Below are 24,671 nucleotides of genomic sequence, written 5' to 3' on the forward strand. Positions count from 1 at the left end.
CTACGCCGAGGTCGGCCCAGCCCCGTTTTTAACGCCTTCCCGATGGTAATTGGCTGTGGGAGGTTTCTCCCGCGACAGGAATCACTTCCTTTCATCGGTTTCTACCCGCCAGGCTGGTTCAGAGCGACGCCTCCGACGAGGACTTCATTAAACAAGGAGGCCAGAGCGAGGCCACTCCGGATACTCTGATATTTTGCAGGGCTGTAGCGTTTCCTCCCTTTTCCCATTAGGAATTAGGACGCACGTGCCTCGTTCCCTCCTACTCTTCCCTCGTTCTTCCCCCTCCCAAAACTTTCCACCTCAAAAAGGAAAAGAAAACCCCAAAGTTGACACCAAGCTTGAGCTAATTATTCCCACTTGCCTGAGGTCTCCCCCACACCTCGCAGGAGATAAGCAGCTCCCCTAATGGCAGTAATAACACGATTTATTGCAACATTTGACGCGCAGTCTCTCTCTTTCCTGCGCCGGCTTTAAAGTCTCGCAGCAGAGGAAACAAAGCTGACATTTGTCTGACACCGACGTCTTCTGATCCACGGGCGACACTTTTCTGTTGTTTTTTTTTTAAGAATATCTGCCTCTAATTGTTAGACCTGTCTGCGCCTCCACACAGACTGACAACACACTTGAAGATGGAGGCAGCAGAGGAAGCAGAAGTGGAGGAGCCAAGGTCAAATGGAAGTCTCCTTGTGAGGCGGTGAGCTGAAAGCTCTCCTAAAATGCCGCCTTAATTCCGCTCCTTCATCTCGCAGGCCTACACTCCGCCTGATTTCTCATCTTTTTCCTCCACTCATGTTTTATGGTCCTTGTCTTGAGGTGGGGGGGGGACTTGTTAGGGATCTTTGGAGATTTACGCTCAGGTTTTCTCTCTCTCTCGCTGTCTCTCTCTGTCTCTCTATCAGAGCGAACGCGGCACCAAATCTTCACACCCGCTATGAAAGGATGTTTCACACAGGCACGCTTCCAGGAAATAGAAAAGACAGCTGTCTCTAAAGTTTAACTTCCCTACTTCAATAAAGTTTTGCGGGGAAGTTCTGCTATCTGTTAAATAAAAACTCTGTCAGGCATTCCCTATTTTGTTATTTACTTTGGAGAAACTTTTAAAAGCCTATCTCCTAAATTGCTCAGGCACAGATACCCTGAATGCATCAAAGCTTTCATGGTTTCATACTGGGGAGGTGCGAGGCTCCACATTTCAAACACACATACAGTACGTGTGCGCGTGCGCGCGTGCACGCACACCACCGTAAACAGCGAGCAAATTGATTCAGACAGCCGAATATCTGACATCTGACAACCAGAATAGGCGCATATTCCGCAGCTTGGGGGGCTAAAAATGGGCAATCGGCCTCAAGTTGTTCACCCATGAACCTAATCTTAATGTTTAAACAGCTTCCATCCGGGGGCAGATGGCAGAGCACACCAACAACACGCACGGCCCAAATGCGCGGCTCTGATCTTAAACTGTGCAGGAACACGGCCACTAGTGGCCACTGGTAGGAACTGCTCTTACCAGGAATTTATTTATTTAAAAAAAAAGTCTGGTAATATGCGGATTTACGTTTCCACCGCACCTCAAATTTCTGGAAAAGATATTTCAATCCGACTAGTGCCAGGTTGGGGGGGGGGGGACCCACATGTGGGCTGTTGCCCATCAGCTCATCTTAAACTGGGACTTTTAAAGAAGAAGAATTCCAAGGAATGTGCGTCAAACCCCCTTTCAAACAATCATCAGAGGTGTTGCAGCATATTGGTCGGAACAAGATCCCCCGGACGCGGAGCAGAGGTGGACAGATGAGTCGGGAAGGATCCCAGGGTGAAAGTCTGACTGACACAGGTTCAGTGAATCACAGACTGGAATAAATGAGTTAAATGTCGACCCTTCGTCGGAGCCACGCGAGGGGTCCATTTAATGGGCCTGCAAATTTCGCCGGGAAAGTAATTACACAAAGGTAGGATCTTCCCAGGATGGGAAAAGGAGCAACACGTTGTAATTATGCCTCAATGGAAAAAGGCTCAATCCAAGAAATAAAGCTATTATCGAGTTCTGAATTATGTGAAACCAAAAGAGCAATTTGTAGAATGATATTAGCCCCCTTTGAATCTTATAAAAGAGGGACTCCCTCATGCACAGCGCTCATCTTCCTCTGGCAGCCCGACTCCCTCGGTGGGCACGGACGGAAAGGACGGAATTGGCTCCTTTCAGGACGACGGCTTCATTGGGAAGGCAAACATCTGAGGGGCCTTGGAGGGGTGGGGGGGCAAAAAGAGGGGTGAGGGGGCAAAAAGAGGGGGTGGGGGGGCAAAAAGAGGGGTGGGGGCAAAAAGAGGGGGTGGGGGGGCAAAAAGAGGGGGCGGGGGGGCAAAAAGAGGGGTGAGAAGGCAAAAAGAGGGGTGAGGGGGCAAAAAGAGGGGGCGGGGGGGGGCAGCTCGGCGCTGCTCCCGCGTTTGTCTCTGATGCGTTGACGGTAACGCGCCGCGACCGACTCCCCTGACACTTTTCTGAGACGCGCGTGCACGCGCGGGCACATGTTGCCGGCACAGACGGCCATCTGTTGAATTAGAGGACATTACAGAATCAGTTCTGCACATATGCATAATTAAACAACTCTCAGCGATACAGTGGAAGAATTTCAATTAGACTCTATTACGCTTTCAATTAGCTCGCGATGCTACAAATTAAAGCTCAAAAATACATTTGGATTCTCGGGTGCTAATCATTTTCATTCTTCCACCCCCAGCAGGTAGGGCCGTGTGTTTTCCTTCTGCTTCCCAACAGGCGTCAAGGAAAAATAATCGGAATGCGCCTGAAATCAGACGCATTTGCGCCAGCTTTCCTTTCTCCTGCTGCCAGGGGCACTTTGCCCCCCCCCCCCCCCGAGCATGTGCGCGCACACAACGCCCGGAACGGCAACGCAATTCCGCAGCATCGGGTGCATCCCTGCGCCGCGCTGATAATAAGGGCATCTTCCATTTCCAATCTCGGAGCGTGACTGGAAATGCGGTCACAACAGCGCCCCGAGCCACAGAGACCCGCGGGGCTCCTGGTGCGGGGGGGGGGACAGCCCACAGAGTCCCGCGGGGCTCCTGGTGCGGGGGGGGAACAGCCCACAGAGACCCGCGGTCGGACTGCGCGTTCTGTGCGGCGCTTATTACCCCTCGTTCCAGAAAAGCATGAAAATGATGGACGTGGAAATGCGCACACACACACACACACACACACACACACACACACACACACACACACACACGCACACAGATGCACAATTCAGCCCGGTGGGCAGAAGGATAATGGAAGAAGACTGTGTAAATCCCACACGTGCTTAATCCAGACACTTACAAGAGCGCGCGCTTCATACTCTATTAGGCTGCACTAATGCAGCAGAGATGCGACCGTTTCACAGGCATGAAGCAGCAACACAGCAATGAATCCTCTTCACGGGGGCTTTACTGGAGAGGGGGGGAAAGGTCACCAACAAGCGCTTCGTGGTTATTAGCCATTAAAGCATCGCGACGTTGTCAGTGTTTTTTCCGCGGTGTGTGTGTGTGTGTGTGTGTGTGTGTGTAGCAGTAATCACGCGTACAGATAACGAGGGGTTGCGAGCAACAAGTGGAGGGACGCCTCCCGAGGCCTCTGGTGTGGCCCGAACCGCCCTTTTTTTAGCCCACCCGGGTCACAATCGCAGCTAATTTTCCGCCTCAAAGGTCAACGTGGTCGCCGGTGCTGCTGGATGGAACGGAAATTCCGGTTTATACGAAAGAGAGCGGCGGCTACAGCAACCACCTGGATGGAGAACTGGGACAGGTGTCAATGTGTCAGCCACAGGGGCTGGGTAGCCTGGTTCGGTTGGCGTCGCTTTACTTGAGCTGTTGGTGTGAGCTTCCTGTGCACTGATTCCACCAGTTAATTAACAGTTAACCACTGTTCTCTTATTCCTGTCCCCCCCACCGCCCTCCTCCTTTACCCTGAAAGCCAGCAAGTGGAGGGTACAAGTCTGGTCCTGCTCAAGGTTTCTTCCTGTTAACACCTAGTTTTTCCTGCCTCCCCTGATTTCAGCAGACGCTATATTGATAAAGTCAAATTGAACTCTCCTCTCCTGTGATATCGACAACAACACAATAAACCAACTGAGGAGGCACCAGCAGGAACTGTGAGGTTCCAGGCAGAAAACCTGATGCGTTTCACACCCACCGTCCTTCTGCTGCCCGTCAGCCACTCTCACCTTTCTTGTCCCCGAAAAAGAGCGTCTGCTGTGCCGGGTTTGACCACTGGAGGGAGGTGTTGTCATTGTACTCCACACGGCAGGTCAGGTTCGCCGTCCCCCCCTCCGTCACTGTGAGGTTCTGGACCAGCGGGTACTGACCACTGGCGCCTGAAGAGAGAGAGGCAGAGACAGAGGGGCCGGTGATGAGGATGCACAACAAGAGTGATAGAGGCAGATAGCGAGGGAGAGTTTTAATGGCCTCATTTGCAGTTTGCGGTGTTAATTAAGCCGCGTGATAAGCTAAAAATCCTCATATAAAATGAATAAATTATGTTCATTGCGAATTACAATTGCGCTTGAAAAACAAAACAAAACGAAAACCCCAAAAACACTTTTAATATTAATTAAAAAGCAAATGATGAAGCACGTCGGCCAATCACGTCTTTGTTAGATTGGACCCCTGCAGGGGGGGGGTCCTGCACTACCTGGCTGCAGAGAAAAGACCAATTAACAGAGTGATGTGTGAGAAGTGTGTGTGTGTGTGTGTGTGTGTGTAATCTACACTAATGAGAAAAGCCCAGCAGTTAGCACAAGTCAGGAGTTGGTGTTCAGCACCATGGACAGCTCATGATCATCTGTGTGTGTGTGTGCGTGTGTGTGTGTGTGTGTGTGTGTGTGTGTGTGTGTGTGTGTGTGTGTGAGAGAGAGGGGGGCTGTAAGCAAGTAAATAATAATAACTGCAAATCTATCCCTGTCCCCATCCCCCCGGAGAGAGGTTTTAAAGACTGCAAATAAAGGCTGAGGAAAGACAGATTATTTATTCTCCGCTAACACCCCCGTCTCACACACCATCACCCCCAGGAAGGGATCAGAGGATTCGGGTGGGAAAAAAACCAGATGGAAAGCAAAAGAGGGCAACTAAATAAAATAGCACTTTTTAAAGACTTGATTAGAGGCGTGCTCATTTCCCGTTCACGTGGAGCGGGTCGGACAGCCCTCGTCCCGCCTTCTCCTGCCGTCTCTTCACCACTGTAGACAAATAAAGCCTTGAATAGCACTTTTCCGCACGCGAGGGCTCAGCCGTCACCGCCGGTGCGGCACGGAGGGAGCAAAGAGGACGAGCTGAAGGAGGAGAGGAGAAGCCGAGTCCAGTCAAGGAGCGCGGGTCATTTCCAGCCTTGATTAGGGCCCCTGAGGTTAATCATGCGTGTGAGAGATAGAGAGGGAAGGGGAGAGAATTGGAAGAAAAATGGATCTGAGGCGCCGGAGAGGAGGAGCATGTTTTATTCATGGCAGCTTTGCATGAGCTATGATCTGCCAACAATTGGCCCTTCTCGCCCCGGCTCTCTTTACATCACCGATTTTGCCCTCTTCCTGGGGCAGGTAGGTCAAATTTAGCCCAGCGTGACCTTTGTGACGTGAGAAGGGAGCCCAAGGCTGAGGGGAAGGTCCAGAGAGCGCAGGTACAAAGGAGAAGGTGGCTTTCCCCAAACCGGACGCTCGGTTTACGATCGGGCACGTGGCCGAGGCGCCACACCGCGAGGCTAACTGGGCGGTGGCGGGAAGATTCGGAGATGGTCCTCTGGCTCGTTGAAGCTGGTTAAGCTAAAGTTCTCAGATTGTTTTTCATCAAACCAGAACTTCTGGTCCAGACTTTTGTGTGATTCGGATATCCATCAGGATTTTCTCTCACGTTGACAGACGTCAGATAAAGACGTTCCTCCGGCGCCGCTGCCTGCAGGACAGGGATCCAGCAGCCGGGGATCCAGCAGCCGGGGATCCCTCTGCTCCAGCCCTACGTCAGAGTCTGGTCGCTCCGGTGGGACTGAGCGGGCCGGAGGAGCCACGGTGATGGTTTTATTAGAACAGTGCAGCACTCTGCACGTCTAATTGGCCGGTGGAGGAGGTATTCCCTCTCCTCCCCTCGGGCCACCCGGACCTGATTTTAATGTATCTCCTGAGGAAAAGGGGGCAGCTGTTCTTTGCTGATTTCCATGTCTATATTTAGTTCCTCCCCTTCCTCTCCCTGCTCAGCCACCTTCTCCTTTTTTCCCCCCCAGTTCACGTTATTTCCCTCCCTGGCTCGCCGTGTCACGCTTCCTCCTCCAATTGAAGCCTGAAGTGTGGCATTTACACCTTCTTAGTCTCTTATTTTCATATTCTTTCTGTCTCCGGATGCTCCAGCCCTTTCAAATCTGCCCCGATCCTTCCTCCTTTCCCACATTCCATTGTCCTCTTCCTCGCTGGGGTCAGTTTAATTGCCCTCCACTTTGACTGACATGCCAGGGCTAAGCTAGGTCAACAACGTTTCCATTTGCATCCCATTAGGCAGTGGAGAGATAATGAAATTAGCTCAGCTGGAGCTGGATCATATGTTATATATGCAGCCCTGAATGGTATTCTATGCATTAGCTATAATTACACCCGGAATTTACCCAATAAACAATTGTTTCCTCTGGAGATGCTAAACCAGTGTTTAATTTTCACACTGAAGCCCGTGTGCAGCTGCCTCTGAATGTTAATTTACATGGGACGGCTCCTAAGCCCCCTCCCCAGCCCCCTCCCCCTCCCACCCCCCTCCCCAGCCCTGCCATTATTCTCTGACTAATAATCACAGCTGAAAGCCAAGCTTGCAGGCACAAAAAGCCCCATCCAGCATTTCTCCAAAGACCAAACTCCAAAGACCAAACTCTAAAAATAAACTTCAGAAGAGATATTTACCTCCCAAAGCTCAGTGAACAGCAAACTAGCCCTGAAATAATAGTGATTAGGCTATCCTGGGGTGTTCACTGTCTCCTCTCCATCCTGACCTTTCCAGCAAGAGGAGCTGAGTGGACTAACCTTTCTTACTTAGGCATTCAGGTTGCAGAGAAAAGGAGAGGGACAGACGGACGGACAGCCCGGAGCTACTGACCTTTACGTCACGACTGGAGCCGCGGAGCTGTAACGTATGGCCGAGAATGCAGGATTCCAGCATTTAAAGGTAAAACAAAAGGCGGCGCCCCGTTTGGATAATAAATTGTGATTTGATCTTTGTGCAAATGCAAAGACGCGGTTGTAATTCCGCACCTTCCCCTCACACCCTGTCCCTCGTTACAGCTCCAAAAAGCTATAGTTTAGTAACATCTCAGCATGTAGATGCCTCGGCAGCTAGCTTTTACAGCACTTTCCTCAGAACAAAAACACACCGTCCACATGGAAGCGTCACTCCTGTGTGAGCTTCAGATGTTACAGGGACAGAACCAGAGCCGTTAGCGTGTGTGAGGCCACACAGGTGGCTCCACAGCTGGACACCAGCCCCTCAGACTGATTCTCCGTGTCAGGCGACATGGAGGTGTCGTGATTGTCGCCCCCGCACAAGGTCGAGAGTGTGATCATCCCAGAGACTTTATCAAGCAACCTGTCCCGCCGAGGCTTCAGGGAGCGGAAGACAGAAAAGTCCACCAGCAGCGTCCTCTGAGACGCTGGCCACCACGGCCAGAACGTTGGAGACGCGAAACCCTCCACCTGTTTCTGGGCAGCGAGACCGAACACGGAATGCTGTTTGCAACTTCTTGGACGGGAAAGCTTGGAAGCGAGAGCGGATGAGATGAGAGCGTCCTCGCTACCTGCCCTCGCGTCCTCCAACTGTGACAGTTTTCACACAAACGCCTTCAGCCTCCTTCTGAGGAAGGCGTCATATGTCCGTCTGATGCAAGTACAGAATATTCTGTACTGAGGGGATGAATAAATGAACATTAAGAGCTTTTAGCTTCCTGCACCACACGGATAGATGAATATTTATGTGCAGCATGGGTCATGTTACGCCCTCTATGTGATGTTTCTCCAATATCCACTCAAAAACAAACACAGGACGTAAAATACAGCCTCCAAACGCGTCCGCCACTTCGACTTGCTAATAAGCTTTCATGGAATTTGCGAGCTTTAATAAACCAGACTTCAGTAGCTGGAAATACTCCTACAAATCCCTTTATTATTATGGAAATATCATGCTCTGTTTTCCGCTCTGGCCCGTGTTTCCCAGCGAAATGCATGCTAATTTCTTCACGCCTATGTATGCGTGTGGCCCGTTTCCAATCCCGACGTTCCTCCGTGACAGTGACGAGGCTCCGGTTGGGGGTAAATTGAATGTAATCCATGCTGTGGGCGGGGCCGTGCGTGGTGTTCAGCGCCGGCGTGGAAAACCCACCGCAGGACAGGCGGTCTTGATCTGGAGATATGAAATTAATTAGCCGCCACCGGAGAGGCTGGCTATCCCGGCGCTGTTGTCATTTACATGCTGTAATTAGAGCGGGCAGCTGATGGCGCCGCCGTCACCGAGGCGGCGTCCAACCAAAGCCCTGGAGTCGGCTCAACAAACTATCACCTATTCCTCGGTGGTGTTGTTCAGGCGCGGCGTGCGGCGACAGTAGGAATTAGGAGCCGCCTGGGCGAGAAGGACGTCTCTTTGGCTCGTTCCCCAGGTGAGACGCTTCCAGCAGCATCTGGGGTGTGAAGTGGAGATCACGCCAGTAGGATTTACTGGCGCCTCACTTGTTTCCCTCGCATCGGTTCGCAGGGCGGCGGCGCCCCCTTCGGCCCTCGTTTGCGCCTCCTCGCCACGAGAGATCAGTGATCAGCGAAGAACAGCCCCCCCCCCGCTGGACAGCGCACGTTGTTAAAGGTGACGTGGCACCTTTATAAACGCCTCTGGCCAAAGTGAGAACGGGAAAACGAGACCACGCGCCGGCTCAGAGGAAGAAAAGGACACAACTCCGGGGCCGGAGCGCAGACGCTGGCGTTTGGGCTCAATGTCACCTGCTTCCGACTCCGTCGCAAGGACACGGACGGGCAGATCTTTGGCGAGGTGCGGTGAATCCATCTTCCCACTCTGAATATGAGGGCGAGCCCTTGAGGAGGGACATTAGCGGCATCTGCGTGCCCGCCCGGATGGCTGCTAATGTCACGGAAGCGTACGAGCGGCGTGCCCGGCTCTTTGGCGGTGCTTTAAATTCAAACATCTTCTTGATTTCGACTCCTCTTTTAATCACAGGGAGCAGCTCATTTTTTATGCCTTCACATGCTGCCAAGGCACGATGATCCCAGACGATGGTGGCGGTCCCGTGGGGGAATCAGACTAATTACTTGTGCCACCAAAACCTCCGAATTCCCCAAACAAACACGCCACTCTGTGATTCTTCTAATGTGAGCTGATGTGTTGATGTATCATCTCCATTTAAGGGGAAATGGGGGAATGCTCTTCACCCCGAGGCGGGAGGAGGGGGAGCGTGAGCGGAAAGTGACGGTTTTAAAAGTAGCTTTCTTCCCGCGGTGCGCGGCACGCTTGCGCTAGCGTACAACCAGGGCCCGGGGGGGCGGGAGACTGATCTCCTCTCACAGCTGAGGGTTGGGCGATGCTGGGGACCCTGGGTAGACGGGTCGGGGGCGTGGAAGGGGCCAGATGCAACGCGCTTGGCTTCCACCGGGCACGCGTGCAGGTATGGGAAGTGTCTGTGTTGTGTTCTACTAAGTACCTATTTCATGCTCATTTACGCCCCTGACAGTGATGCCATTATGTTGTCACATTTTCCCTGTATTAACCTGATTTAATCTTCCTCCAATAATAAAAGAAAGTGCTGAGACAGGAATATTAATCTCTCTGGTGCCGTATTATACAGTAATTGGCTGCACTTCATAGCCCTTCAGTCACCTCCATATCTCTTGCTCTTATGTTCGCCGGCGGGCCGCAGCTTTGAGGTGAGCCGGGCTTTTATCTGCCCCCGGATCAGCGGGAATCTTATCGGCCTCGTTATGTTTTCTTAGCAAAAGCCTCATTATAGCGACGCGAGAGGCAGCGGGGACGAGGGGGGAGACACGCGCGTCTCTCTAATCTACACGTCCTCGCTTTCTCCATCAACAACGCGATGGACGTTGCCGCGCCGCCACGGCGAGAAACAAAAGGGCGCCGGCCCCGTCGAGGGTGTCCTTTCATGAAGAGAGGAGGGGGGCAGCGGCGAGCACAAGATGGAGACGCCGCGTCTCCCAATGATCCTGCAGGTTGTTAAAATAAATTACGCACGGAGGCAGAAGGAAACCCCGCCGAGCGAGGCGGGGGTGTTGTTGTTAAGGCCGTTGCTACTGCTGAGGATGATGGGTGGTGGTGGGGGGGGTAGAGACGGCGATGTGAACATCAGCAACAGCAGAAATCATTTGCTGCGCTGCATTTGGGTTAAATCGACCTGTTTGTCACCACGGAGCACTACAGTTGTCAGAGAGACAGCTGGGATGGAGTTTTTGTAATACTGGACCCTTGGGGGGGGGGGGGGGGGACTATTCATGCAGCATTTTTTCTCCTGGATCGATCTATTTATTTCTCTTTTTACTTGCACGTCCCAAACGAGGGCCGATTTAGTCCGTGTTCGATAAGAAGTGGACAGGGAAGCTCTGGAGAGGCGGCTGGGAAGCGAACCCATAACACGGGCGTGGCTTTGATACCGCCACCTGAGAACAGACGACATCACACCCGTTTGGCCAGAGCTGCATTAAGCTGTCGAGGCTCTTTTTTACTGAATGAATTGGGGTCATCTCCCCTCGGGTACGCGCGGCGCCTCGCCTCGCCTCGCCGCTGCTCTCCGATCTCTAATCGAACCGCTCCGTCATTCCCGGCGTCTGCGGATTTTGATGACTGTAATTTACCGCCACCTTTCCCGAGCCCGCCGATGCCAAAGGGCAGCGCGGCGGAGTTAAACACACATTATTATTCCGACGACCTCAGAGCATCCTCAAGGTTTACGAGCTGAACAAATAGAAAGATCTGTGAACGCTCCAGCGAAGATGAGCTTCCTGTTGTGTTTGATCCTAGAGGCGGTTTCGCCCGTAACCACGGAACGCTAAAATCCACAAAAGAGCAGCGGCGTGTTGGCGTTGATCCGTGCTGACGGAAGGCGACGCAGTCAACTCACCTCGAGCTTTGCCTTTTGTAGCCATCGCTGGGATGTTCCCAGGAGAGAGGGGAGGTGGGACGGACAGAGGCAGAAGCCAGAAAGCAGAGAGGAGAGAAGAACACAGACAGAAGATCTGATTAGATAACGGCAGGAGAACAGAGCGCCGGCGTCTGTCGGGAAGGAGAGGCGCAATACGCCGCCGCCGTTATCTCGCATGTCAATCACCGGCGAGGAAATCGCTCAACCCTGAAAGAGAACGTCCCGATACAGCCCGTTGGCTAATTGAGACCTTGCAGACGAGCCCCTTTTAATTAGGCTCGTCACATTATCCGCCTCGCACAGTGGAGCTCGCCGTTTTCCAACGAGGATCCACGAGAAGGTGGAGCCCCTGTGGACGCCGCTCCTCCGCTAGTCGGCTCTTCTGCTTATTTATCCGGGCTAGCTGCGATGTATCGAAAACTCAGCTAGCAGCGTTGTCGGCACAGAGATGTGCCTCTGCCTCCGACCGAGCCAGCGGGCTCGCCGGGCGCCGTCCGGCCACACTCGCCACATCTCCAGCTGTTCGGTTATTCGTTTATTTGTGAGGACGCGCTGGTTGTTGCTGGGCCAAGAGCGCGCGTGTGTGTAGGGGGGGAGGGGGAGCGAGACGTCCGCGCGAAGATATCCGGGAGGAGAATTTGGGAATATGCGGATTGTGAGTTCACAGCAGCTGGATCAGCAGATGCTACCAGAGATAAGAGCCTGAGTGTTGGGAATGGAGAGCAGCGAGGCCCAGCTGGGGATTGGGTCAGGCCTGCAGAACTATGGGGGGTGGGGGGGGGGGGGGAAGCTATTGAAACAATGGGAGTCGGAGGACCAAATAAACAACATAGAGCAGTGGTGCCTAGTGTGTTTTTGCATGTTTCCCGAGGGGAGGACCCACACACACACACACACACACACACACACACACACACACACACACACACACACTGCTCTGCCAATTGATGAATCTATTGGAATGCCTCCAGTGTGCCTGAAAACCTGAACAGCTCTACGAGGCGGCGTCTGAACCAGGGATGAGAGGGGACCAACAAAGAGAGATTATTAAATCTCCTCCTGCAGCCAACAAATTTGGGTCGGACCACATCTCAGCTGTTCAGCTCATGGAAAATGGCGTGAGTTTGAAGCTGCTGCCACACTGGTCAAAGGGACCGATGTCTCCCCTCAGCAGAGCCTGATCTCCCTCCGTTCCTGCGCCTCCTCCCTGTGCCGAGGTACCGGTCCCCTGTCACAGCTGCGCCCCCCCCCCCCCCCCACCCCCACCAGAGAAATCTGGCCTTTAAAAACCATCTTTTCTTTTTCTCGTTTCTCCCCTTTTGCAGAACTATTCACTTATAAAAACAGCCAGAGACGGATAAGTGGAGGAAAGAAAGAACACGGGCGGCATAAAAGACGGAAAAAATGGTGGGAGTCTGATTCAATACTCTCTGCACTTGGATCTCTGAGCGTTACAGTTGCCAGGCAACCGACACAACAGTTCAGCAAGGCCTGGCAGGCTGAAATTGAATAAAACACTTTTCATTCCCCTCTCTTATTCCCCATTTTACCATAGCATGAGCAGAGTATTCCCAATCACTTACACAATGACCGACTCTCACATGCTCCCACTGCTCCTGATGGGAGGAAAAGCCTCGGAAAACGCACATCCAAGACGGCCCTTTATTTCTTCTATGTCACTAATTAAAAGGAAAAAGAAAGGTGGACTGAAGCGGCACGAGGAATCTGGCACCACCGTTCCCTCGCCCGCGCCCTGCTGCTGGGACGGGAACGGACGTTATCCCGCACATGTGCTTCCGGAAGGATCGTTAACCCGGATCCATCTGCAGAGGGTTTCGTTTCTGCTCAAGATTAAATAAAGCCCTTCTGGTAGCAGTGAGGAAGAGGAAGAGGAAGAGGAGGAAGAGGGGGAGGGGGAGGAGGAGGAGGAGGAAGAGGGGGAGGAGGAGGAGGAGGAGAAGGAAGAGGAGGGGGAGGAGGAGGAAGAGGAGGAGGAGGAGGAGGAAGAGGGGGAGGAAGAGGGGGAGGAGGAGGAGGAGGAGAAGGAGGAGGAAGAGGGGGAGGGGAGGAGGAGGAGGAGGAGGAAGAGGGGGAGGAGGAGGGGGAGGAGAAGGAAGAGGAGGGGGAGGAGGAGGGGGAGGAGAAGGAAGAGGAAGAGGAGGAGGAGGAGGAAGAGGGGGAGGAGGAAGAGGAAGAGGAAGAGGGGGAGGAGGAGGAAGAGAAGGAGGAGGAGGAAGAGGGGGAAGAGGAGGAGGAGGAGGAGGAAGAGGAGGAGGAAGAGGGGGAGGGGGAGGAGGAGGAGGAGGAGGAGGAAGAGGGGGAGGAGGAGGGGGAGGAGAAGGAAGAGGAGGGGGAGGAAGAGGGGGAGGAGGAGGAGGAGGAGGAGGAAGAGGAAGAGGAGGAGGAGGAAGAGGGGGAGGAGGAGGAAGAGGAGGAGGAAGAGGAGGAGGAGAAGGAGGAGGAAGAGGAAGAGAGGAGGAGGAAGAGGAGCCGGAAGAGGAAGAGGGGGAGGAGGAGGAGGAGGAGGAGGAAGAGGAGGAGGAGAAGGAGGAGGAGGAAGAGGAGGAAGAGGAGGACGTCTCCTGGCTACAGACGTCCTGATCTTTGTCTCAGTGGAGGATTTAATCCTCATGATTGTTCCAGCCCTCCAAAGTGTGTGTGTGTTTTTGTTTGTGTGTCAGTGGTGTGTGTGTGTGTGTGTGTGTGTGTGTGTGTGTGTGTGTGTGTGTGTGTGTGTGTGTTTAACCCACCGGGAAATACAGAAAGATTCACTTGATTGATGAGACCTGATAAAATTGGTTTGAAAATGAGTTATTTTAAGTGTAACAAATGGTCCTCATGAACTCCTCCACTCCTCCACTCCTCCATCTCTCCACTCCTCCACCCCTAAATCCCTCCGTCCCTCCACTCCTCCACCCCTCCGTCCCTCCACTCCTCCACCCCTCCGTCCCTCCACTCCTCCACTCCTCCACCCCTCCACCCCTCCACTCCTCCGTCCCTCCACTCCTCCACCCCTCCACCCCTCCGTCCCTCCACTCCTCCACCCCTCCGTCCCTCCACTCCTCCACTCCTCCACCCCTCCACCCCTCCACTCCTCCGTCCCTCCACTCCTCCACCCCTCCACTCCTCCATCTCTCCACTCCTCCACTCCTCCATCTCTCCACTCCTCCACCCCTCCATCTCTCCACTCCTCCACCCCTCCACCCCTCCACTCCTCCACTCCTCCACCCCTCCATCTCTCCACTCCTCCACTCCTCCATCTCTCCACTCCTCCACTCCTCCATCTCTCCACTCCTCCACCCCTAAATCCCTCCACTCCTCCGTCCCTCCACTCCTCCACCCCTCCACTCCTCCGTCCCTCCACTCCTCCACCCCTCCACCCCTCCACTCCTCCGTTCCTCCCTCCACCCCTCCACTCCTCCACCCCTCCGTCCCTCCACCCCTCCACTCCTCCACCCCTCCACTCCTCCACCCCTCCGTCCCTCCACCCCTCCACCCCTTCCAGCGTTCTCATTCATCAGCTCCTCCCGGTGATGAGGGAAAAGGCCACTGGTGGGAGGGAAGTCTAAAAGCGTCAGAGTTGTTTTCTGGTTCTCCGTCTGTCGGTGGCGGCGGGGAGTCGTCATAAATAAACTGTGCGATGGTTCACGCAGACGCCTCCTGCTGTGTCACACACACGCACACGTTCACACGCAGCAGTGATCATAGTGTTCCTGTAGGGGAGAGGTCTCCCGGGAGGAAGCTTCACTTCCAATATCCGTCCTGTTCCTTCCCAGCTTTCATCATTCAGGGTTCATCTCACCTGCTTTTACACATTCTCTCCATCACCGTATTAACTGCTCCTTTACTCTTCTCCCCCCCCCCCAACACACACATGCATACACACACGCTGGCGTGGAGGTAAAGCCTATGGCGATGGACGTTGGGGGCGCTCAGCGCTGTCAGCTAGCATGATGGAGAGATTAGCCTCCCTTTGGCGCAGGAGCAGCTGTTTCACCGTATGTCTGATGTACTCCAGCCCTTTGGAATGTGACCAACATTCCACCGGTGAGCAGATTGCGGTAAAAGCGTAACGTAGTCTTTGTCACCTCGGCTCTCCATGGAGCCCCCTGATCCATGCGAAACACGGCCCCCGCACTTCTATTTTGATTTCAAGTGAGTCATCACTATTTTAAAAAAAGCCCTGAATAATACATGGAACCTTTTTAAAGCGTATTTGAGAGCATTTAAATCTTGTTTAATTCAACGCTAAGGGTCGCGATTCATCTCGGCGTAATAAAAGCGATGGTAAACATTGTTAATAGATGGAATCAAGCTTGGTTAGCACACTTTATTGCCACCGCACCGCTGGCTTTATTAGATCAGTCTAGCTCATTACTGTTTTTTCCCTTCATGACGACACTCGCATCTGCTTATTTTCTTATTTAAACTTGATTTAATTCTCAATCTAACACGTTTATGCACACACACACACACACACACACGCGCGCCCCAGCCAGGGTGGAACAATAACACACTTTATAACAGTTTCTTCGTCATTACGCTCATGTGTGGAACAGTTGAGGGTTTTAGCTGAAGACTGCTGGAGCAGATGAAAAGAAAGGGATGAAAATGGGATGAGAGCCTGGAAACATTGCGAAACGTATGAAACGCAAACGTATTAAAACGCGAATTTCACCAAAGCAGCGGCTAAAATGGTTGAAACTCCTGCACGACAACCAAAGGTGCTGAAGGAAACCAGGTGACCAAAGACACATGTCTTCATAGAGAGAGGAACGAAGGCCTTCGGGCTTCCGACGGCTTTAGGACTTTATGGTCTTTACGTTAATGCAGATCAAGTAGGTTGCAGCTGACTCAGCAAATGCTAATAATAATACAGCTGAACATGTTACAGTCGCACGTTTTACAGCATTATTTAGGAAAAGCTCAACACGTTTCCACTGAAATTATCCGGCAAAAACCTTCCCCACGACCCCCGAACCCCAGCTGCAAACGTCTTTATCTCTTTTCAAAATGGAGCAAAAGCAGAGAAGCTACCAGATGTGGCCCGGAAGGGAAAGGAAACCTCCCCCAGGACACGAGACCCACAGGTCCTCGCTCTGAATACGGTTTCTGGATCACGAAACCCTAGAAATGAGCGCATGAATTTCCTCTCAAACATCATCGTTTGCAGCCACCTGACCTGTCATCAACCACGTCGTCCATCTTTGTCTCTGAGACCAGATTTCACAATTACAAAGTTTGTACCTAAAACACCCTTCAGACGTTTGTTTTTCTCGTCTCGTCTTCTTAACCGCTTCGCCCATCGGAGGCAGGGCCCCCCTGGATGGTTGGCCAGTCCATCAGGGTCTTTATGGGTTTGGTGCCTTGCTCAAGGGTACCTGGGCAGCGCTCTGAAGGTGTTCTGGCACCTTCCCCTAGTACCAGGACACCTTCCATGGTTCGCCTGCGCTGGGGTTTGAACTGAGAACCCCCCCCCCCCCCCCCCCCTCTTGAAAAACAAAATCCTGGTAATAAAATTTCCCTGATTTGATGATGGATTCAGAGATTTTCTTTCGCTTATTTCTATAGAAAGAACGGCCCAAGTGTAATGACTCCAGGCTACTTTAAAATACATTTGTAAATAAATCGAAGAGGACTTCAAATCATCCGGTCCTGATATAAATCACAGTGTAAAATCACTCCAAACTACAATTAATTACGGGAACGGGCGGAAACATTTGTTTAGCAAAATAATAATGAAGTGCTAATGCTAGTGAGGAGCAATTAACAATCCCCCGTGCAATTACTAGGAGTGCGCACGGAGGCGTGCGCAGGCAGTTCGTGTGAAACAGATCATAGGAACGGTGGCGGCGTGCGTCGACACGAACGTTTCCACCCCGCCTGCTCTGGCCACACACGCTCACAGGCTCACGTGCGCGGGGCGCGTGCTTCCGTCTGTCGGGGCCTTTATTGGGCGACGCCACGCGTCCCGGTCCGGCGGTGAGCCTCCGGAGTGCGACTCCGGCAGACGAATGTGGACCTTGTCACAATCGTTTCATCTGGGGGAGTCGCAGCGCTCACGTATCACACATCAAAGGATCCAAATCCCCATTCGGAATTCAAATTTCACCCCCAAACTTCGCTTTGAAGCAGCTATGGGGAAGAGCAGGTTGGGCCCAAACCATGAGCGACCCTGAAAAGGTGGATCCACCTGACGATGGGGCTTCAGCAGATATCTCCCCCCCCATATTTCCACCTTTAACTAGATAATAAGGAGGAAAACTGGAGAAAAAGCCCAGCTAATCTCAACATAAATGACATCCTTGGTACCATTAAGGAGATTTCTTTTTACAGTTCAGACTTCAGCATTTGATTTTCCCATTTGGCACTTGATTCAAGGAGGGTGTCCTTGTCTGGGAACTGACAAGTCACGCACATCAAATACCCAGCAGCCTCTGGTGCTTCATCAGAGAAAACCTCCAATCCGCTTTTATGTTACGGCAGGAGCAGAATTATGCAAGGTTTTTATTCATCATAGAGTGTGGGGAAGGTGTAACGGAGAGGTGAAGAGCAAGTGGATCAGACAGAGATTTAAGACAAGTGCGGGCTCCTCTCTCAATGGCCCCCGTCGCCACATAAATGAATACAAGCAGGCCGACCTGTAGCCCTGGAAACTTTGCCGTTTGACGCCTTAAAAAATATCTCATATTTGAATTTCTCTAAACCAGGAAGGATGATGGAAGCTCCCCAACCCACAGGAACACGCCTGCGTACACACACACTCACACACATCCTTGCACTTCTCTCTTTATGAGGACATTTCAGGGAAAAATGCACCATCCAGCCCCTTTCCAAGCCCACCCCATCCCCACCACGCCCATAACCCCGACCCAATTCTAACCTCAATCTTGTCCCCAAAAATGTCCCCACATCCCAAAAATGTCCTTACTTTGCTCGTGGAGTCGGTATGTGCGCACACACACCCACACACACACACACACACACACTGTCAGTGTCAGGCAGGAGCTGCGGAGGGAAGATGGACAGTCCAGGTTGGGCCTCTAACTGAGCAAATGCTTTTTGTTTCCACTGCTTCTTCAAATGAATAGTTTAGGGGCTGAAGCTATATTGTGATAGATGCCTCCGGGGTAACAAATGGCTTCCTGCAGACACAGCTTTGAAGTGGATGTGTGTGCCTGGTCACCAACCTGTAATCTCCAGCTATTCGTCACAGGGTGAAGGGACGGGATATTTTCCAGGGGGTGAAAAAAAGAAAAGAAAACACTTCCACGTGATATAAGCTTCTTCTTCTTCTCTCTATGTAAAAGCAGGGCAGAGGTCAACAGGAGCGGAACACCTTCATTCATCAGGTTCTCTCCTCGTGTCGCACACTCGGACTGTCGGATTTTCCATTTTGAGCTCTTAGTGAGGGATCATGTTGGGAGGGGAGCTTTTCATCCTCCTCCCCTTCGACGCCGGACTTTGATCAAAAATGTGTCGCAGCGTTTTGCTCGGGCTGAATTATTAAAAGGTCAGTGAACAAAAGCCTGTTTGTGCTGCATTGCATTACAAAGGCGAGCACGCCGGTAAATTGGCAAGCGTTGGCGGTGACGCCGGAGGAGGCGAGGGACGCTCCCCGGGGGCCGTTTGGCATCGGCGACCGCTTTGGCCACAGCCGGGGAGTTCCCTCGCAGCCGTCAGACGCTGCTGTGCGTCCGGAGACAACCCAACTTTTATATTTTAACGCTTTTAAAGGTCCATTGATGGCTTGGATGTCATCACCAGCCACATTTGTGCGTACGGGACACGGCCGCCTCTCTCAGGATACAGCGGAAGTCGCTTCCTGTTGTACTGCTAACGTTTTGGCGGGAATTAGCGGCCGTCTTAATCCCCGGGAAACTGCCGGCAGTTGGTGGATTGGAAACCATCGGGCACGATTTCTGTGGCATATTTCAGTCGCGTCATTGTGCAGGAAAAGAAAAGGATAAAAGTTGCGTGGGAGCCGTTCATGCCGGGTACGGTGAGGAATCCGGGCGGGATGCGATGTGAATGGCTGAGGGGTGACACCGCTCCCTCTTTTACCCTCAAGATTAACACGTTGATGCCGTGACATGAGACAGACCTGCAGTTTCAGGAGTTAACTGGGGAGGATGACCTTTGCAGCGCGTGTGAGTGTGTGCGCACGGCTGCAGTGTGAGCGCTTTTGTAACGATGGCAGCGGGCGATCTCCGGGGCATCGGGGCCCCGGCGCGTCTCAAAGGGGACCGCGGCTATAAAAGGATGAGGGCGGACATAAAGAACTGGGAGCTACATGTGGTCACATCCTCCTTTCAGGGCCGCGACTGCAGCTTTTCTTACTTTTGTCTGGCGCTCTCCTCTTTTAAGGGTCCACCTGCAGATTTGGTCTTTCATGGCAGCTTAAACGCCCCCCCCCCCCCACCCCCTCCCGAAACAATCACCACTGCATCATGAGCAGGTCGGGCCCTGAGCGGTCCAGCAGAAGAGATAAGAGCGGGTCGAAAGGTAGAGGGTAGAAAACCCCCACGGACCCCCGAGAGCGGCGCACAACAATGGCTCACCTTGTGTGTTCAACAGTCTGCAATATTCATACAAAGCTCCAGGGGGGGGGGGGGGGGGATAAATAACCAAACTGTGCCAAAGCAGATGAAAGCGGAGACGGGGAAGTGCACTTGGGTTTTTAATGAAGCTACAGTAGCGATAACACACACAGGTGTCCTGCGGGAGTTGAACCTGCAGCAGCTAACGGGGTCAGCCAGACCTCCTGCAAGGCTCCTCAGCTCTGATGTTTCCTCCGTCCTCCGAGTCGCTCCTAACGATCGCTGCAGCATCACGCCGCTGCGTTTCTGCAGCCCCACAAAGAGCCGCCTCTGAAAACGTGGTGGGGGGGGGGGGGGTGGGGGGTGGTGTGTGTGTGTGTGGGGGGGGCAACCTGGAGCTCACGGGATAATGATCGATGCTAAAACATGTTCCCGGGCTGACGCCACACAACCGCATATTTATAGAGAGCGGATTTGACTGGGAAAGAAACACACACACACACACACACACACACACACACGCACGCACGCACGCACACACACACACACACACACACACACCATCTTGCATGATGAAATTCCTTAAATAAAATGTTCCGCTGTCATTTAAATGCAATTTCTTTTTGGAGGAAGGTGATCCACAGTGGAAAGAAAAGCAACGGTGAGAAAAACACAGCTGATGTCAGAAGAGATCACATTAAAAAAAAGAAGAAGAAGAAGAAGAAGAAAAAAAAAAAGCGCAGCTGCTGAAACACAACCTTCCACCTGAAGCTGTGAGCCATGAATAAATTCCATTTCATGCCTCGGTTTATATTTGCGGAGGCCCAAAGAAAGACTGCATTCAATTATCCAGACCAATTCCAATTCATCTGGGTCATTTTCGAACAAATTGTACTGTAACAAATTCCTTTGCAGCGCTACAATTAAGCTAATTAAGTAAATAAAACGGCCACTTGCTCGTGTTTCCTGCATCAAATTAAAGCTGACCTCAGCGCGGCCCCTTACATTTCCGCTCAAGTGCTGTGGGAGCACGGCGGGTCGACGCAGAGGCGCCATCCACGGGACGGCGCGTCAGTTATTGTTGTTATGATGCATAAAAACGTGTAGCCGTCATTGGAACGCGTCCCACCGCCCTTCCTGTCCCCGTGAACGGCGACACTCCCGCCTCTTCCTCTCCTTCTCATTACAATCGTGTTAATTGGACACACATAATTGAACATCACTACCCTGGGAGGTAGGGGGAGCCATCTGTTAACGTCCGCCCCCAGCATCGCAGGGCAGCGCGACAATGGGCCCAAACATCCAACTGCGCTCCACAGTTACGTGGGCGCGCACGTGTCAGTGTCGCCGTATCCTCTTCAGCAGAGTGTGCAGATGTCATCGTTGTGGCTGTGTCCTTAATTACACAAGCACAGATGTGCTGCATCAGGCACACGTGCAGCATGCTAATAGGCTGCTATGAAGGCTCTCTACGCTAGTCTAGAATAACTGCATTGGTTCATGTAGCATGCGCCGCAGACACCAGGGGACACCGTCTGCAGGAGGTGAGCGCCAGCGGACACCCGTGCACGTTTCAACCGACTTGCGTTGACTATTTTTGACTTATATTAAAGCAACATAGCTTTAAACATGAAAATAATGTGGACTAATAAAGTATTAGGGTTGATTGAAGGTGTCGTTCTTTGTGTCTACTATCACCACCACGGCCACGGCTACGCTAGTCCAAAAAAGTTCGGCGGCAAACATTATAGTTTGGATCGTTATCTGGAACTCGTTGTCACCACTTATGGATTAATTATGCTGCCGTTTTTGCTTTATGGCCGCGTCCTCCCTCAGAAACCAGCAAATGGATGCTCTCGCTGCGTTCCATAAGGTCCCGTGAAACACCCAATTATTGCCTCACGCTGGCTTGGGATTGGTTAGCCATGCAAATAATGAGGGAGGTTGTTTATGCGAATTCCAGAAGCCCCCCCCCCACCCCCACCACGGCCCGGTCTCCTCTCCCTCTGCCTGTACAACACACATGGCTGATTAGCACTTGGCACTTTATCCTGGCTACGTGCTAAATGGGAGCAGCAACATTAGCATCTCAAAGATGCTCTCCACACCCCGTTAATGGTCAGAACACAATGGCTGCTCAAACACTTGATGGATCATTGGAGGGATTACGCCATTTGGCTTCATGCCTTTATATCCACCTAACACACGCCAGTGAGCGTGCATATGTCTGCGAGTGTGTGTGTTGGGGGGGGGCTTGAAATACCCTGGATTCTGGAGGTGTGGACTCCTACGGACCTCTCACTGGGAGCAATGATGTCATATCCATCAGCGCTTACTTTCTGTCAGGGCCAGACAAAAGTGGTGACACCTCAACACCTCACGGTGAGTGGGGGGGGCCATTCAGACGCCAGTTACTTGACACGCCGGCGTGCTCTCATAGGCGGCTGGTAACTGCTGATTGTCAGGTGGTAACTCGGGGGAGAAAGGCCAGTGCGTGTGTGAAGCTCGAGAGGGACAATCCGCCGGGATTTAATGAATGAACGCGCTCCCGTCGTCTGGGGCCGGTATTCAGAGGGTACAATCACACCTGTCACCTCAGCAAATCAGCACTTATGGAAATAAGGCGGATATCAGCGGAGCCCCGTCACAGGGAGACACACTCACGCTCAGGTGCGAGGGCCTGAAACTGTGCAATGCAGGGCAGGAGGTAAAGGAATCGATGGTAGTGACGGCATGAGAGAACGGGCTGGACCAGAACCTGGAGACTGAGCTGCTGCTCTGGAACGAGGAATATGACGGAATATGACAGGGAAAAGCATTCAAAGCCTCGATTTATCCAGCGGGAGACGGGCGTGAGGGTGCTCATCTTCAGCGGCGTCACATTCAGACATTCAGAACCAGATTCTGGCCGGCGTCGACCCGACGCATCAGCACCCACCCGGAATCTGTTTTACTGGCACATCTGATCCAGACGCTGCCGATCAGAGATTCCCGAGCGAGTCTTCGCACTCCACAAACAATTTTCCCGACTCTCCGTGACACAAATGAAGCTCCCTGCCGCCCCAGGACTTATTTATCCTCCATCGAATGCTGCAGCTGTTTTCACACCAGGACGCTGAAATCATGTCAGGCGCCACTTTCCCTGATAAAAAGGTCCAATTTGGCGCCAATTACGCAGTCTCATTTCTAGGAGTGGGATTATAAGTAAATAATTATAGTCATGAAACTGGAATAGGATGGAATCAAATTCCGATTAAAAAGAGAACGCAGGATAAAGGTGGGCGTGTCCACGCCACGGGACGTTTAAGGTGCCGTCGTCTCCGTGTGTGATCGAGCGTCTAAATAAGAACTCAGACGGAACAACGGGAATGTAAAGAAACAGCCGTGAGTATCAATCAGGAGGATGATAAATGATATATTCTGCAGTGGAACAATTAACAGATCTCCAAAACCAAAGAATTAATTAATGATTCATGTGAAAATCTCCCTGGTAACAAGTACATGCTGCTTATTTCTAAGGAAGTTTCATTCCCAGGTTCGTTTGTGTCACTGCAGTCATTTAGTTAAGTCAATAAAAACCAATTACTTGGCTACGTCTCCTCCACCTTCCTCACTTTCAGTCCTTTATATTGTGATGCCAGAAACTTCAAAGATTTGGGTTCGGATGTGGAGGGCATTTCTAATTTTAACTTCATCCATTAAGATCTCTGCTGTTCACGCCTAAAGTGTCCACCTTTGCCCCCCCGACATGACAAACAGCTGCTGCTGCTTCCTCCGACCTCAGATCTCGAGCTTGTTGTGTCTGGATGTGCAACTCATTTAAATCTCCACTTCCTTCACTTGGAACCACGTAGGCTGCGACACCTTCACTGATGTCTCTGGAAACAGGGAGGCTATGAAAATGTGGTATTTATATTCTTCAGTGCGTATTCTCAGAGCGGCCCGGCTCTGTTAGCCTGTCAGGCCCAGTAAACTTCTGCTGCGACAGTGGGATCCAGAATGGATCCTCCAGAGTGGAGCGTGAAGAATTATCACCATTCCATCAAACACTGGATTTGAGAAAAGCTTTAAACTTCAGTTTTGATCTTATTTGATACGATCTTATTATTAATTACAACCGTGAAAGCCGAGCAAAAGCGATGTTTTAAATTTAGCTATTATTCTTGTTTTTTACATTAATCTAACTGGTTTTGATCTAATCCCACAAAGTAAAATAAGATCTAAAGCGTCTGGTTTGTGATCCATTGAACTCTTATGAAAACACAAAGAAATGAATCAGCTCCAATTCAATTTGTGGTTTTTTTTATTGGTTAAAAAGAAAACTTGTGCCGTTAGCTTGTGTCGATTAGCTTAGCATAAAATGCTCTCTTTCTATATGTGTCTGATCAACCACTGTAACCACGGAAGGGTCGTGACATTAGCTCGTCTGTCTTAATAAGCCACGCGCTTCAAAACCAGGAGGTCGGGTAAAAAGTTGAGCTGCATATCAATAAAAGCCCCGACGTGACGTCCGAGGACCTCCGACTCCAAACCTCTCCTGCGGCAGCGGCTCCATTTATCGCGCTGGAAATGGAATGTGAGCACTGACAACTCTTTAAAGGCACCAGCTGCTTAGTCTCTCCTATAAAACCGGCTTCTGTATCGGCCCCAACACAAAGAATCATCCCTGTCTGTGCATGCAGAGCAAAATTCTGCTTCTGAGCCCTATTGATTCCACTTGCCCGGTCCACTGTGTGGGAGCACCAGCGTGCATCGTTCCCCCCCCCGTTCATTGCAAATGAGATTAAATTTATATCCCTGTAAATGTCTGTGTCCCCTGAATCGATCTCCTGCTTTATTCAAATTATCAGCGTGCGTACAGGGCCCGCTGGTGCTATTCAGCCGGGCATTAGAGCGACAAAGAGCCCCATTTGAGTATTGAGCTCGCGAGCGCAGGAGGCCCGGGAGGAGGGTGCAGGAGCGAGAGG

General features: G+C 51.9%; 1 protein-coding gene across 3 annotated transcripts in view; it reads right to left on the minus strand.

Annotated features, from left to right (window-relative positions):
* LOC101078130 (cell adhesion molecule 2-like) overlaps positions 1-24,671 on the minus strand; it is a 129,180-nt gene that overhangs the window by 29,559 nt on the left and 74,950 nt on the right. For 2 of the 3 annotated variants that reach the window (XM_029847936.1, XM_029847934.1), the window contains exons 2-3: positions 11,144-11,170; positions 4,221-4,370 (exon numbers count right to left, since the gene is read on the minus strand). In XM_029847936.1, the coding sequence (XP_029703796.1) occupies positions 4,221-4,370; positions 11,144-11,170 (177 nt within the window). The remainder of the gene's footprint in view (positions 1-4,220; positions 4,371-11,143; positions 11,171-24,671) is intronic. The other variant, XM_029847935.1, reaches the window with a different exon arrangement.

This window comes from Takifugu rubripes, chromosome 15, assembly GCF_901000725.2.
Source record: "Takifugu rubripes chromosome 15, fTakRub1.2, whole genome shotgun sequence".
NCBI lineage: Eukaryota > Metazoa > Chordata > Actinopteri > Tetraodontiformes > Tetraodontidae > Takifugu > Takifugu rubripes.